This window comes from Pyrus communis, chromosome 10 (assembly GCF_041283825.1).
Source record: "Pyrus communis isolate YQ-2024b chromosome 10, ASM4128382v1, whole genome shotgun sequence".
NCBI lineage: Eukaryota > Viridiplantae > Streptophyta > Magnoliopsida > Rosales > Rosaceae > Pyrus > Pyrus communis.
Window position 1 is genome coordinate 30,286,372 of NC_142574.1, and position 14,131 is coordinate 30,300,502.

The window sequence follows — 14,131 nt, forward strand, 5'->3', positions numbered from 1 at the left end:
GCGTTTCCATACAAGTAACGAAACATAATGCAAAGATGGTAGGCCACGCATCCATGTCTGGTTCAGAAAGACTATCTACGTTCTGCATCAAGAGTTCCCAAAGCGTGTATGGCAGCAGGGAAGGAGACGATTAGACAAAGGGGTGGATGACTAGGTGGTTTAAACAACAAACCGGAGGAGTTGGGGGTGGGGGGTTGTAAGGTAATTGCCTAATTGAAGGAGTCACTTTTTAACATTGATGGAGAATTATTTTAAGAAAAGTTTAACGAAAAGTTTCCGATACTGTTCACTTTAATGAAAAACCACATTTTTACACTAAAAAATCAATCATGATAGCATTCACTTTACCCTTTATTTTGTCCTTATCATTAAAACTCAAAGTTTCAAGCATTTTTCATTAGTTTTCCTTTTTAAATGCTTGAGAAGATGATGGGGAAAAAAAAATAAAGAGCACCAACCATTCTGGTTGTGAAAATGACCTGTGAAAAGGAAAATCCAATTCTTAATTGGGTGGTGTATCCATACTTCTCGAACATTCCTCTGAATTTTCGGTTGTCAGATAGAAAGAACTTAAGATGATCAATGGACAAAAATTAACAATAGTGTAAAAGGTAAAAAAAGGTGTGTAAGTAGCACTACCCTTCTTGATTTCATAAAATGTGAATCTCTCAATTCTGAATCGTAAATGGCTTAAAGAATTCGGTAAGGCAGCATGATCACATGATCGGTAAAACCACCCTCACAAAAGCATTACACCCCCTATATTTTGGTCCTTGAAAAGTTTTTATAGGACAATATGATCAAGTGATTGGTAAGTATGATCACGTGACTAATAGCATCACTCACAAAAGCATATACCTCCTATGTTTTGGCACGACCCAAAACTATGCATGCTCTGTGTGAGAACTACTCTAATTAGAAACTCTACCCAAGATCTTTTTCAATCAAATTAAACTTTGCAAAGAAAAAGGAGTTATAACTGTCACCATATAGCATTTTCCACCCCTCAAATTCTATAATTTATAGACAGTGAGTGAGAGATTAAAAAATTCAAAATTGATAAGCATTTGTGGTGTACGTGTACGCTATAGAAAATATATACTTGCCTATCAATCTACGAGTTCACTTCCACTTGTTCCACATGAATGTAACATCACAGAAGATTACAATTCAAAAGGCTTAAAGAAAACGAACCCTTTTCTTTAATTACAATTTTGACCTGGTAACACTACAAAAGCCAGGAGGTCTCACATGAAAGATGATGGATTCAAGAGAACTTGGGTTTAGGCGTTGGTGTACCGTGAGGATGCACAGGACCAAGCTTCTGAATCCGGTGAAGGAGCTTCCCCTTCTTGTGATCTTGGCAGATTGGACTTGTTACATGATTCAAGGTTCCGTCACGGGCGAGGGAAGCCTCGAATTGCTCCAATGCCTTTACAACCTGCGGAAACTCGGGCCTTTTCTCCGGATGCAAGGACCAGCATTGCTCGATCAACGCTCGCATTGCAGATGGGCAACCCTTCGGGATAACAGGCCTCAAATTCTGAAAAAGCAACCCACAATTTGTTAGAATGTGGTTAACATGCAACCTTAACTAAGAGCTGTTCTTTTTGATAAGTAACTTTCATTTAGAGATCTGCACAAAGAGCTTCGCGAGAAAGAGTAAATGGCGGAAATATTAGTTCAGCGCAACAATTGTCAAACAAAACACCCAAATCTTTTGCAAACTCGTTTCATTGTGATCGTCATTGGCTACTCCTCGAAGACTAGACTTTGTAGTGAAGACAAAAGCTAGAACTAAGGAACTAACAAAAGTTTGGATGAAGGAGCCTAACATGCACACTTCTAACCGTAGGCAAGGGAAACAAAAGTTATGAACGTACCTTGTTCACAACAGCAAAAGCAGCCTGAATGGGATTCATATCCTCGTAGGGGATTGCTCCGGCTACCATTTCCCACAGGACGAGTCCAAAGCCGTACACGTCAACCTTCCGTCCATAGGATTTACGCTTGATCATCTCTGGGGCCATCCAACGGTATGTCCCAGGGTCGTCGGCCAATGAATCACAGTACGCCTCCTCACAGGCTATGCCAAAATCAGCAATTTTCAGGTGGAATTCTTCATCAATAAGAACATTTTCGGGCTTAAGGTCCCGATGAGTGACTCCTTGCGAGTGGATGTATTCCATTCCCCGAGCAATGTCCAAGGCAATAGCAACCAGTTTCTCCAGAGGAAGAGATTTTTCCTCAAGTTTGTGCAGATATGCCCTCAAGGAACCCTCTGATAGATATTCCGTGACTACACAATAAACCGGTGGCTTTCTGCACGCTGCAATGAACTGTTTCAAGGAAACAAAATATCAGTAACAAAGGATACACCATTCTGCAACCTCATGCTCACGATTTGCAATTACGAAAGTTGTAAACATGGTTAAATCATATCTGATGTTTAAAATCTTCAAACTAGGATACATAATTCGTTCACCAGCATAAGAAAATGTAACAATCCAAATGCATACAAGGTGGAAAAGAGGAAGAGATTACATACCTTTATGACATTCGAATGGTGGAGACGAGATAGAAGAGTGACTTCTCTGTTAAACTGTTTCTCCAATCGAGCTGCCAAGACCCCGCTTTCGTCATCCTCCGGCACCCTGATAATCTTAACAGCAACAGCTTCGTCATTGTAGATACCATGGTAAAGCCTGCTATGCGCCCCATGAGCAAATTTAAGCCCAAGAAACAGCTTCGACAAATCAACGCAAAATTCATCGGCAGCGTCCACGGCATTAACTCTCCCGCCGGCATGATCAAAGTACTTGGCCCAAGGCGACTCCTTCCCGCTCATGGTCTTGTCATTGACTTTCATAGAAGCCAAGTGCCCGAAGGGGTTCGTATTCATCGAATTCGATGACTTACTCTGCGAATCCTTACTGAACAACCTTCCCAACGCCTTTCTCTTAGGATGTGGTGTCGAAAACCTCTTCGTTTCAGACTTGGCTTCCTTAAACGCATCGGGGATGCGGATCTGATGCACAGGGGACAAAGATCTCTGCTTTTTGGTAAGAAGATTACGCCTAGCTGACGTATGAACAGAATTCCTCAGAATCTTTGAATTACTGGGACTCGATTTCTGCTTCGAAGGAGCTGCTTCCGCTTCTGCCACCGCTGCTGGTGCAGGCCTTGACTTTAATCCGGCAATCCGGACGTCCTGCAGGGCTAACGGAAGGGCGGCCAATCTTGAAGAATCAAACCGATGAGAATATTTCGTTCTCCGAATCCAAGAATACGCCTCCTCCTCCATCCTCCCCAGTAATTCTACCAAATCCCAACCCAGCTTTACACCCACAAAACCACCCTAATCACCTCCTCCTCGTCCTGGAGCCGAGAAGAAGGCCTAAATCCAACTGGGAAATCCTCAAACAATCTGAATTCAGCTACAAACAAGCTCGAAAATCCGAAGTTCTTCAAGCCCATCAACAACGACCTCTAACTTTATCAAACTAGTTGAAGAAAAAGAATCAAACTTTTTGCATCACTGAATGTAAGGAAGTATTGAAACCCATACGGACGAATGAGGCCGCATCAAATCCTCAAACCCACCAAATCTCATCAATCTGCACACCCTTCCAATCAAATAGTTTGGACACGCTCCTAAGCACCACCAAACCCTCTTAGGCTCTCTAAATAAATACAAAAATTAATAAATCAAACAAAAACAAACTTGTTTTTGTTTCCAAGTCAAACACCACCTTCCGTGAAAGCCTGGAAATTCATACAAAAACAACCCAATAAGCCAGTCAATAAAATATAAAATTAAAGCCCTGAAAAACAAAAGTGTATTCAATTATATTGAAAGGGTATCGAAGAAACACCCATGATTACAAACGATCAAGCTCGGAAGAAAAAGCTAAAAAAATAATCATTGGGTCAAAACAATCATAACTCCACTAAAATAATGCAGAATAAAAAAATCCCCAGATACAAAAACCTAAAAAATAATTAATAAATCACACGTAATATAACCAGAAAAAGTCAAAAAAAAAATTCATATTTTCAAAAAAGGGTAGCCAAGTAAAATGCCTGAGCTGATGACGAGCCTACCATAAAGGGCATGGCTTCTACATCATGGCGACAAACCACCATAAGCTTCAAGGGTATTTCACCATTTCACCATTGATATGGGCGACGAGGAGGTGAGGTCAGGGAGGCGAGAGGGAGAGGGCAGAGAGAGAGGGAGAGAAAGAGGAAGAGAGAGAGAGAGAGAGAGAGAGAGAGAGAGAGAGAGGAGGAACTGTTTGATTAAAATAATGAGAAATTTGGGATTCCATGTGTCGTTATCGGAGAGAATGAGGTACGGATACGACTTCTCAAAAAGCCAAACCAAACCAAACGCCAGCCCAAGAGACAACCAACGAGGCTATCGGCGGTTCCTGGTACGGTTCGCACGGACGCGCTCTCTCTGTACGTGTGAGCTGAGACATGTTTCTTGAATTTACTAATTACCCCTTTGTTTTTGGTGTGTGTGATACTTGTTGGGTTATGGAGGTTAGAGGCTAATCTTGGTATTATCGGATATCACATTCGAACTTTCATCCTGAATGCGAGGGACAAATAGGCTGTATGTTTGTCGGGAGGTTGTAGGATAACGCCATAGCGAGCTATACATGTATGTTAGTGTAGGAGAGTTCGGTTAGTATTATGTTGGAGTTGGCCTTGTAAATTTTTTTTTGGGTTTAGGTTTATTTGTACTTCAAGTTATAGATTAGCATATATTCGTACATTGTGTTATCAATACAATTACAATTCTAAAATGTATGACAGTGTATGCATTGTTTACACATGATTCGTGCACAATTTTAAAAGAATAATGATATCCATGCTCACAGTTCTAAAAATTTCTGTCTATGCACTAGGCCACTAGTCATTGCCTAGAGTTTGAAAATTAGGAAAGGGCTTCTACTTAAGCACTTCCTATGTCGCGACTATTACTTAGACAAAAAATATGTAACTTTCATTTTGCATTATGTTTTAGAGGTATTTATCAATTTCCCTCCTGAACTTGTGACCATTGGCCAATTTTCCCCCTCAACTTTAATTTTGGCCAATTTCCCCCCTCAACTCTCATAATTAGTCAATTCCCCCCCCCCTCAACTTTAATTTGGCCAATTTCCCTCCTCAACTCTCAAAATTAGTCAATTTGCACCCTACTGTTACTTTTTTTTTATTTTTAATTTTCCATCTATTATTTTCTTAATTTTCAATCTTTCTAATAACTTCCAACAAAGTACTAAAATTAATATAAACTCACCTGCATAATATAGGGTAAAATGTACAAAAACATAATACAATTAGTATGTGATATGGGTGGATTATAAGAAAAAGTTATGAATTGGGTTTAAGGCATGTAGAAGAAGAAATAATAATCCTAAACTCATGGATCAGACCTATTTCAATAAAATGGGTTATTCTTAATAAGGAGTCGAAAATTATGAATGGACTAGCCATTTTTTCACTAAAGCTCGATTCTCCACAATTTACTTGAACTTAGTTTTCGCTTTTATAAAGAAAATTGTATTCACATACAAAAATTTACACATCAATCATTTTCGTCATCAATTTTGTATAGTCAAAAATCAAATAAAATTACTCCATACTGATTTATCATGACTAATAATACTATCTATGATAAATTGTAAAATTCTAAATTTTAATCTATTTGTAATAGGATAAAGATATAGGAACATGATTAACATACATCTTATTTAGTTTCTTACACACACTTGTTTAATTATGATCAAATTAAAAAAATTAACAGTAGGGTGCAAATTGACTAATTATAAGAGTTGAGGGGGGAAATTGACTAAATTAAAGTTGAGGGGGGAAATTGGCCAAAATTAAAGTTGAGGGGGGAAATTGGCTAATGATCACAAGTTCAGGGGGAAAATTGATGAATACCTCTATGTTTTAATACTTTATAATCTATTGGATTCTATTTTGCATTTTAGATCCCCTCCTAGCATCCTAGGTGCTAGGCCCCAGCCCACTATCAAACTAGCACCTAACGTCTTTTAGAATTTTGCATACACCTACTTTTACTTCTCACACAACTTAAATTTTGAATGTTGGATCTAATGCATTGAAGAAGATTAATAGTAAAAAAATAAACAAAGTTGCGTAAAAATAGATTTGAAATAGCGTTATTCTTTTTAAGGTAGTTGGAGTTGGAAAATAAATTGAAAGGGGAGACAGAGTTTTTCTTGCTTTTACGAAAAGAAAAGAAAAGTCAAAATAAAGAACAAAAATATGTAAGGTAAAGAAAAAGGCCCAACTGCCCAAATAATCAAACCCAACCGGTTCAGCTGGATTTAAACCAACTCTTAGGAGCGGCCCAATTAGTTCCAACCCAATGGACATACCAAGCGTGAGCTGGACGGGGTCGATGGGCGTGTTAAAACAAACTTTATGGCGCGTGTTTTAGCTGGACTAATCAGAGACTAATGTAATTTACTGGTACGTGCTTTATATGGTAAATAAAAAATTAGGTAAAAAAGAAGGAAAAATAGAAGGAACAAAAGAAAAGGAAAGGTGAGAACCCACGATCTTATATAAAGCACTATGTGAGTGTGTAATTCTAAAGCAGAGTTGTTTCCTGTCTCTTTTAATCCCGAATTATTGATCTTTTAAGTATGCGTTTTATTTCATCTTTAATTTGTTTTTGTGATTTGAATTTGTGCGCATTAGGGCAATCAGACGATTTTATTCAATTTGTGTAATCTAGGTTTGCACCTCCTTAATGTATTTCAAATTTGTCCTTATTTTCATGTGAAGTTCTTAGATCATCTCCGATTGAGAGAGTTCAACAGCTATTTACACTCTAGAATTTATGATTTATACTTAAAAGTAGCTTTTTTTTTTCATCCATCCTCCAATATAAATTTAGGCTCCTAATTGGTCGAATAATGGTTTTTCCCCCATTATACTTTTGTTTAAACAATACTTTTTGTGTTATCTTAATTTATTTTTATAAATGTTTTAACTTTAGAATATTCAAATTGCGACCAAGTATGAAAAATTACGCAACCAATATTCCGACACACACTAACCACACTTCAATATGTTGTTAAACACACTAAATATTTTTATTTGGGTGGAATATGAGTTAACTATTTTTCAAAATTATTTTAACTATTGGATTTAAATTTGAGTTGTTACATTCAATACCAAAAAATTAACTCATAGGAAAAAGAAATTCAAACCATGACCAATCATCCAACACTCACTAAATTGAGCGAGTCCACATGCACTACCATGCCTCTGATTCTCACCGGATTTAGGTTGACCTAAATTCTTGTGTAAATTTGGTTTGGGTTTGGGTTTTAGGCTTGTGTTGGGGACATTTTTAGAGTTTAAACCTCTACATTTAGGGTTTGGGTTAATAAAACTCCGGTGTTTCTTTGAGGTCAATCTTCAATTTGTAAAGAATTTTTTTTAAGTATCTACGTTGTGTCCGAAATTACGTGTTTTTTTTTTTAGAAGCGAAATTGGATAGTGAATTCGAACTCGTACTTTAGATGCAGTGTATATGTTAATAATATTGGTATATGTTTTTGTTTCCAAACAGATTTTGAGTATATGTAATGGAGGGTTCACCAGATATATTGTGGTGTGCGCATTGCAGAGATCTTATTCCTCCGACACAAGATAACTACTTTACGTAAGAAATTAAACACCTTATTATTATGCTAATTACATAATTAATTAGTTGAATCAGTTCAAAGAATTAGCAGAATATTACATAGTTCTTGTATTAATCACTTCTTAATTAACTGTTTTCTCTTGACCAGATCTTGTAGTGTTTGTGGAAAAGTTCTCTATCAAAGTGTCGTTACTACCGAGCCTGCCCTTGTCAAAAACTGTTGAACAAAGGTAACATGCATTGCATATTCCGCTTGTTGGCGTGAGATTCTTACATACAATTGAAAACACATTCTTGTATTCATACGATACTCATTATGTGACGAATATATGACTCGTCATTATAGGGCAATTGTAAAACTCTTAGCATTCCTGATTCTTTTACTGCTACTGAGATTTGTTTCTAAACAATCTGTTAAATTTGTAATTTGCAGAAGACGAGGGCAGGTTCTTCTGTAATTGTGAAATCCATCTCCAGTGACCATTCACAATCATCTAAAAGGACTTTAAATAAAGGTATGCGGTTGTTATTTCTTTTTACTTTTTATCTGATTTGTTGACTTGCCTTATCATACAAAATATAATTTACATCTCTTCTTTTTCTATTTCTACAGTGTTGGTTTTAATCTATCAAAAACTGTTCACAAATTTCTCTCTCTCTCTCTCTCTCTTGAAATTAGGGAGGGTTCATGTCAAAATCATCTGCAGAAGCAGCCCACAAAATACTCAAGAAGGTTAGTGTCTGACATAGCTGAAAGCTCGAAGTCTTATATATGTGACACTGTGGCATCTTGTTTTCCTCTCTTCTTGACAATAGTTGACATGCACAGTGGAGAAATTCTTAGATGCGGTGCCCGTACAACGTGGCTGTCTGACCACACATACAAAGCACCACATCCTACCCGATATTTAGCCCGTCTAACCCCTTTGCGTCTTGTACCCTATACAAAGTTCAAGAAACAATAGTCTAGTGTGTAGGAGTGGAAAGAAAAAAAAATAATAATAAAAAAAATAAAAAAAGACCAAGGAACCGAGAAAACCGATTCAACTAGCCTGATTAGTGGATTTGGTTAGAACATAACCAAGCCAACTAGGTGAGAGTGATTCAACCGACAATTAAGGGGCAAACGTGGACCGAATTGAACCATGCCCACTCATTTTGTTATAGGCCGAGCCTCATGATTTTCAATTGAGATTGCGTTGCATTTTGAAACACTTTAATTTCCTATTTGTACATAATTATATTTTGCCTTGCACCAAACATATAAGGTAATGTGGCAAAACCGTACTCCTAATCCAAAGCAAAAGTCCAAGGGCACAATAATTCGTGACTTTGAAATGATGCAGGAGCATGGAAATGTTGGAGGAGCTGCAGATTGCAAACCCCACGTCGGAAATCAAGAGAATGTTTATGACTGTAGCTATGATGGTGATGATGAGGATGATCACAATTGATGTTTTGGGTTTAATGTGTCCTTGTTTGCATTTGTAGTAGCCTCATCCGTCTGATAACCATGTCCCATCTACCAATCAAGTTTTTGCGGAGGATCCCTTCATATCACGTCTTCTAACGCACAAGATTTATACGAGTTTTAGAGTCCGAGTTTGTTTTTCGTTGTAAATGACAAACTCAATAATACGTTTAATTAGTATAGAAAATTAATGTCCCATAGACTTGTGTAGGTCTAACAAAATGTAGTTTGGGCTCGTTTAGAAATGTGTTTAAAATGACTGAAAGCGTTTTTGGTGAAATTATTTTTGAAACCAATCCTTAGCAAAAATCTAAGTGGATTTTGAAAATGCACTTGAAGTGCTTCCTACAAGAAGTACATATTTGATACTTCTTACAAAAGGTACTTAATCAATTTCACCAAAAATTCTTTTAGTCATTATAAAAGTACTTCCAAACGAGCCTTCATTGTCTACAAAGCACAATTTTGGAGCACGAATAGCAGGTAATTGGATGTTATTGTTGATTTATTACCGTTTCTCTTGAAACTTAATGGTTTGTTATTTCATAACCAATACTAATTAGATGATTTTTCTCGTTTACATATATACACATACCCTAACATGCAAAGTAGGAAATTATTCTTAGTATCAAAGCAAGAACACGAACAAAAACTTGCTTAAAATCACACAACTTGAACTGCTGTCATGCAATGCCTGTTATGCACCATCTCTAGCAAATCTACGGTCAGCATCGACTCCTTAGGCTTCGGTCGCAGCCTGGCGGAGTCTCCCACGGCCAGAAGTGGCGTCGATGTTGTTCTTTTGCAGGGGCCGAGCCACTTTGCTTGCATGTACTTCTGCTTCCTCCATGGCCCCATGTGCATTTTCTTTTCCTTCATGCATTTCTTGGCGGCAGAACATAAAATTTTAATCAGGCTTTGCAGTCTCTCAACTTTGCCGACAAAAACTTCAGGGAGTTTTTGAACCAGATCGTTGTATTCGTTGCTCGCCCGAGCCATCTCGAATTCGTCTCTGAAGTTCAGCTCTATGATCACCCTCACCTCCCCCTTCTTTAGACTTGAATTGTTCACCACATCCAAATATGAATGCTCTCCTGAAGAACATAGTAAATAATCAATGAGATGTTTTCTTACTTCATAATTTAAAAAAAAATTAGGTTCACATCCGTCTTTTTGTTACTTCATTGATTAAAATCTTATTCATTTTCAATTTTTGATCAAGGTCTTTGGGTATTAATAACATCATTAATTATTTGAATAATAAAATATTTTTATTTTTAAATATATTCCTTTAGTGTTAAAAATGTTACCATTAGTATATTTATATTTATGGCTAAATTTTTTTATCATATATTTTTATTTTTAGTTTGTACCTATTTTTAATTTACAAATATTTTTTAATTTGTACCCATATATTAGTTTCTTTTTGTGCCCATATTTTTTAAAGTTTTATTTGTGTTTGTACCAATGTGTATACTGTCACGTGACATTGTATATTTAATCAATGATAGAAAAATTACATTTGGTATATTTATACTTTATGCCTAAACTTTGTATCATATATTTATATTTTTAGTTTGAGCCCACTTTTTATGACATCCCACATCGCCCAGGAGAGTGATCCTTATATGTATATTCTCATCTCTACCTAGCACGAGGCCTTTTGGGAGCTCACTGGCTTCGGGTTCCATTGGAACTCCAAAGTTAAGCGAGTAGCGCGTGAGAGCATTCCCATGATGGGTGACCCATCGGGAAGTTCTCGTGTGAGTTCCCAGAAACAAAACCGTGAGGGTGTGGTCAGGGCCCAAAATGGACAATATCGTGCTACGGTGGAGTCGGACCAGGGAAGTGGTTCCGCCCGGGCCGGGATGTGACACTTTTAATTTGCAACATTTTTTTTTAAATTTGTAGTATTTTCTTTTTAGTTTTATTTTGTACCCATGTATTAATTTCTTTTGGTGCCTATATTTTTAAAAAATTCATTTGTACTCATAAGTTTCTAATCTTTTATCTGTACCTTAATTTATTTATAATGTACCCATTCTTCTTTATTAATGCACCACCTTCTTATATGTGAAATGTATCATTTTTTTTTGTAAAATGTACCCTTTTTTTAACACTATAGATACATTCTTTTGCCATTTATTATTTCTTATTTTTACATAGTTTTTATCCATTTATTCAATTAAAATGTTTGAATTTTTTTATTGTAACCGTTTCTAATAGTATTATAATGAGGGATTTTAAATTTATAGGATTATAAATCTCATAAAATATCAAACAATTAATGTCAAAACTATAAAAAAATAAATATAAATAGTAATATAATGAGGTGTATAAAAATCAAGGGATTTTGATCAAACTTTGAATACTATTAAGGTTTTAATCAAAGAATGTTAAAGATTAAATATCACATCCAAAGTATCCCTTAAAAATATCAATCATTTGACAAAAAAAATTTGCCTGACGACAACGATCGTCGCGCAAAACCACGAATCTTTATTTTACCATATATATGGTAGGTCAAAAAAGAGGTATGAGATGGGAAATATATGAATTAATAATCTAATCCGATTCCATTTAACACAAAATTAATCTGATTCATTAATTATATATTTTCACAAATAATGATCCAGTATATATATTTTACCTGAAGGAATGTCCGGTGAACTCCTCCACTTAGACTTGCACATGGCACTGTTGTAACCAGCATTGCTAAGTCTGCCGGAAACTTCTCTCATGAGGCAGCTCCGGCAACCGCTCGCCATCGGTTTCCCGCAACCACACTCCGTCCCTGACCGCTGTATCTCCTTCACCGCCTCCCTTGTCAAACTTCTAATCCTCGTCTCTAGAGAACTAGTCCTGTATAAGGTAGCCTGCAAAACATATTTGTATAACCATTAATATCGTGCTCATATAATAAACAAACGCTTATATTGTTAGACTGTAAATTAAAATTCATTGTCGGATACCATAACATACTATAAGTAAGATCAATTACTTGTAAAAGTTGGTGCTGTTTTTCCCAAAACCTCTTGTCCTCCTCCTGATCTCCGGCTTCCTCTTCTTCATCTAACAAAAAGGCGTCATTTTCTTGGCTTCCGTCGCTGCTGCCGCAACTTTCCGGAAACTCGTGGCCGTCTTCGAGGAACCCGAAAACCATGCCGGAAAAACTCGCCGCTAATAACTCTCGAGCGGTGGCCGGAGCTGCTCTTGCCATTCACGTTAATTGCTACTGAATATTTCTAGCTGCTACACAAATGGTGTGACTCGATTGGCATGAACCATGTGAAAGATGAGATCGGATTTATATACAAAACCCAAAGTTTGGATCAAGGTGGGGCCAAAGAGTGGGGCCCACCAAGCCAACGTGGACAAACGAGCCGCGGCGCACATGATGCGGGAGGTCTGGTATTCTTACGTGGATGGATATGATTCGGGGATGCAAATCGAACCGCTTTCTTAGTAATTTTTGTGAAGATTGGACCGGACAGCAGGATCCACGTCAGTTTTCTCCAATTATTGCAACAGGGTCTATCAGGATATACTCGAATATTACCTACACTAATTAAGATAAGAGTGAACTTAATCTCATAATAGATTTATAATAAGATTGTTCAAATTCGCATTTTGCGATGATCGAACTTAAAACCTTTCACTTACAGTGAAGAATAATACTGGTATTCTAAATGTTTTATTTATAATTGCTAATTGTTTGATAAACATAAATAGCTAAATCGTTTTCAAATTCATGAAATTTTCTAAAAATAATTATTATATAGCAATAAGGAAAATGAACTATTCTTACAAAAGAAGAGTGAATCGAAACTCTCTTTGTCAACTAAAAGAGGATGAAAAGATAACTTAGTATTCTATCACACAAAAAATAATGGGGCAATAATGTAATTTCACAGGTCTAATTTTTTTTTTATTGCAACCTCACATGCATGTGATGTTAAAATATCTCTAATATTTAAAACAAAAAAAAAACTGTCACTCCCACATTCTCTCTCTCTCTCTCTCTCTCCCCCTTCTCATTTTCTAAAAAAATGTGTAAGCAAATGCTAGTTGTTGATAGATATTGTTATTCACATACCCATTTTTATATTTTACACGTCTTTGTTAATTTTAGCCTTTCAGCCACTTCAATTCATTAGATCAAAAAGCCAAAAATTAAAAATGTGTGAAAAATAAAAGAGTAATGTTAAAGATACTAAATTTGTAGACTAAATTTTGTAAATTAAATAGTATGAAAGTTGATGATTTAATTATTACTTAAACGTTAATAAATGTGATCATTTTTTATTGATACACATCATTTAGTTTGTAAATTTAATTTACAAATTTATTCTCTTTAACATTAGCCAAAATAAAATATAACTGTGACAGCAATATAGAGTCTATTAATAATATAACTTAAAAGTGATGCATCTCTATCATGATCACGTGGGTGGTGGGTGCACCAGGGATGAATGATTAAGATGACTTTTAGTTGAACGTCTCAAATTTTGCAATGTGGATAGATCTAAGCCGTCGATGTCGAGCTTTATCCAAATAAGGGGCCCACATGTCACCCCACTAACCAACGCATTATTTCGCACATTGTTGTTAATAGCGAAAATGAATAGGATTATGTTCAAAACTGTCACACATACGCGGCGTCGCGACGTCGCCAATCATCCGGTTTTCCGCATAAGGACAAGGAGTTGTTTGGCGACGGTGGGGAGGAGAACTTAAGGGCGTTTTTGTCATTTTGATGGCCCAATAATCTTGTAGCATGCCCATAAACGCGTCTACGTGCGTTCAATTTGTCTCTTCAGAAAAGGTTTGTTGGTGGATTGATTATGATAATTCATTTTTTTGGAGGCATGTCAGCATTCTCTGATCACCATCGTTTTATTTACCAGCTATAAAAATTGTAACTCAAAATGTTTCATATAAAATACGAGTCTATGATTTGT

At 36.4% G+C, this 14,131-nt stretch overlaps 2 protein-coding genes across 3 annotated transcripts; both read right to left on the reverse strand.

The window, feature by feature from the left end:
- Positions 1-1,034: 1,034 nt before the first annotated feature.
- On the reverse strand, positions 1,035-4,269 carry LOC137728875 (serine/threonine/tyrosine-protein kinase HT1). Of its 2 annotated transcripts, none has more exons than XM_088678625.1 (4): positions 4,105-4,269; positions 2,549-3,765; positions 1,884-2,339; positions 1,035-1,543 (listed from the first exon to the last, which is right to left on the reverse strand). In XM_088678625.1, the coding sequence occupies exons 2-4, from the start codon at positions 3,302-3,304 to the stop codon at positions 1,268-1,270; spliced, it is 1,488 nt and encodes a 495-aa protein (XP_088534751.1). In that variant the 5' UTR covers positions 3,305-3,765; positions 4,105-4,269; the 3' UTR covers positions 1,035-1,267. The 2 variants fall into 2 exon arrangements, with proteins under 2 accessions (XP_088534751.1, XP_088534752.1); XM_088678626.1 differs by having other exon boundaries at positions 4,084-4,269.
- Positions 4,270-9,647: 5,378 nt separating this feature from the next.
- Positions 9,648-12,462, reverse strand: LOC137729360 (uncharacterized). The gene is made up of 3 exons (XM_068468295.2): positions 12,172-12,462; positions 11,821-12,046; positions 9,648-10,264 (listed from the first exon to the last, which is right to left on the reverse strand). Exons 1-3 carry the CDS (start codon positions 12,388-12,390, stop codon positions 9,834-9,836), a joined length of 876 nt encoding a protein of 291 aa, XP_068324396.2. The 5' UTR covers positions 12,391-12,462; the 3' UTR covers positions 9,648-9,833.
- Between the last annotated feature and the right edge of the window lie 1,669 nt (positions 12,463-14,131).

What these genes read in the sequence shown, in the direction of transcription:
- LOC137729360 (XM_068468295.2), bottom strand. Translation starts at nt 12,390, where the DNA reads ATGGCAAGAGCAGCTCCGGCCACCGCTCGAGAGTTATTAGCGGCGAGT. An exon ending in AACAGCACCAACTTTTACAA is followed by an intron (nt 12,047 to 12,171) that starts GTAATTGATCTT and finishes TATGTTTTGCAG; the next exon opens with GCTACCTTATACAGGACTAG. An exon ending in TTCACCGGACATTCCTTCAG is followed by an intron (nt 10,265 to 11,820) that starts GTAAAATATATA and finishes TATGTTCTTCAG; the next exon opens with GAGAGCATTCATATTTGGAT.
- LOC137728875 (XM_088678625.1), bottom strand. Translation starts at nt 3,304, where the DNA reads ATGGAGGAGGAGGCGTATTCTTGGATTCGGAGAACGAAATATTCTCAT. An exon ending in ACCATTCGAATGTCATAAAG is followed by an intron (nt 2,340 to 2,548) that starts GTATGTAATCTC and finishes TCCTTGAAACAG; the next exon opens with TTCATTGCAGCGTGCAGAAA. An exon ending in CTTTTGCTGTTGTGAACAAG is followed by an intron (nt 1,544 to 1,883) that starts GTACGTTCATAA and finishes TTGCTTTTTCAG; the next exon opens with AATTTGAGGCCTGTTATCCC.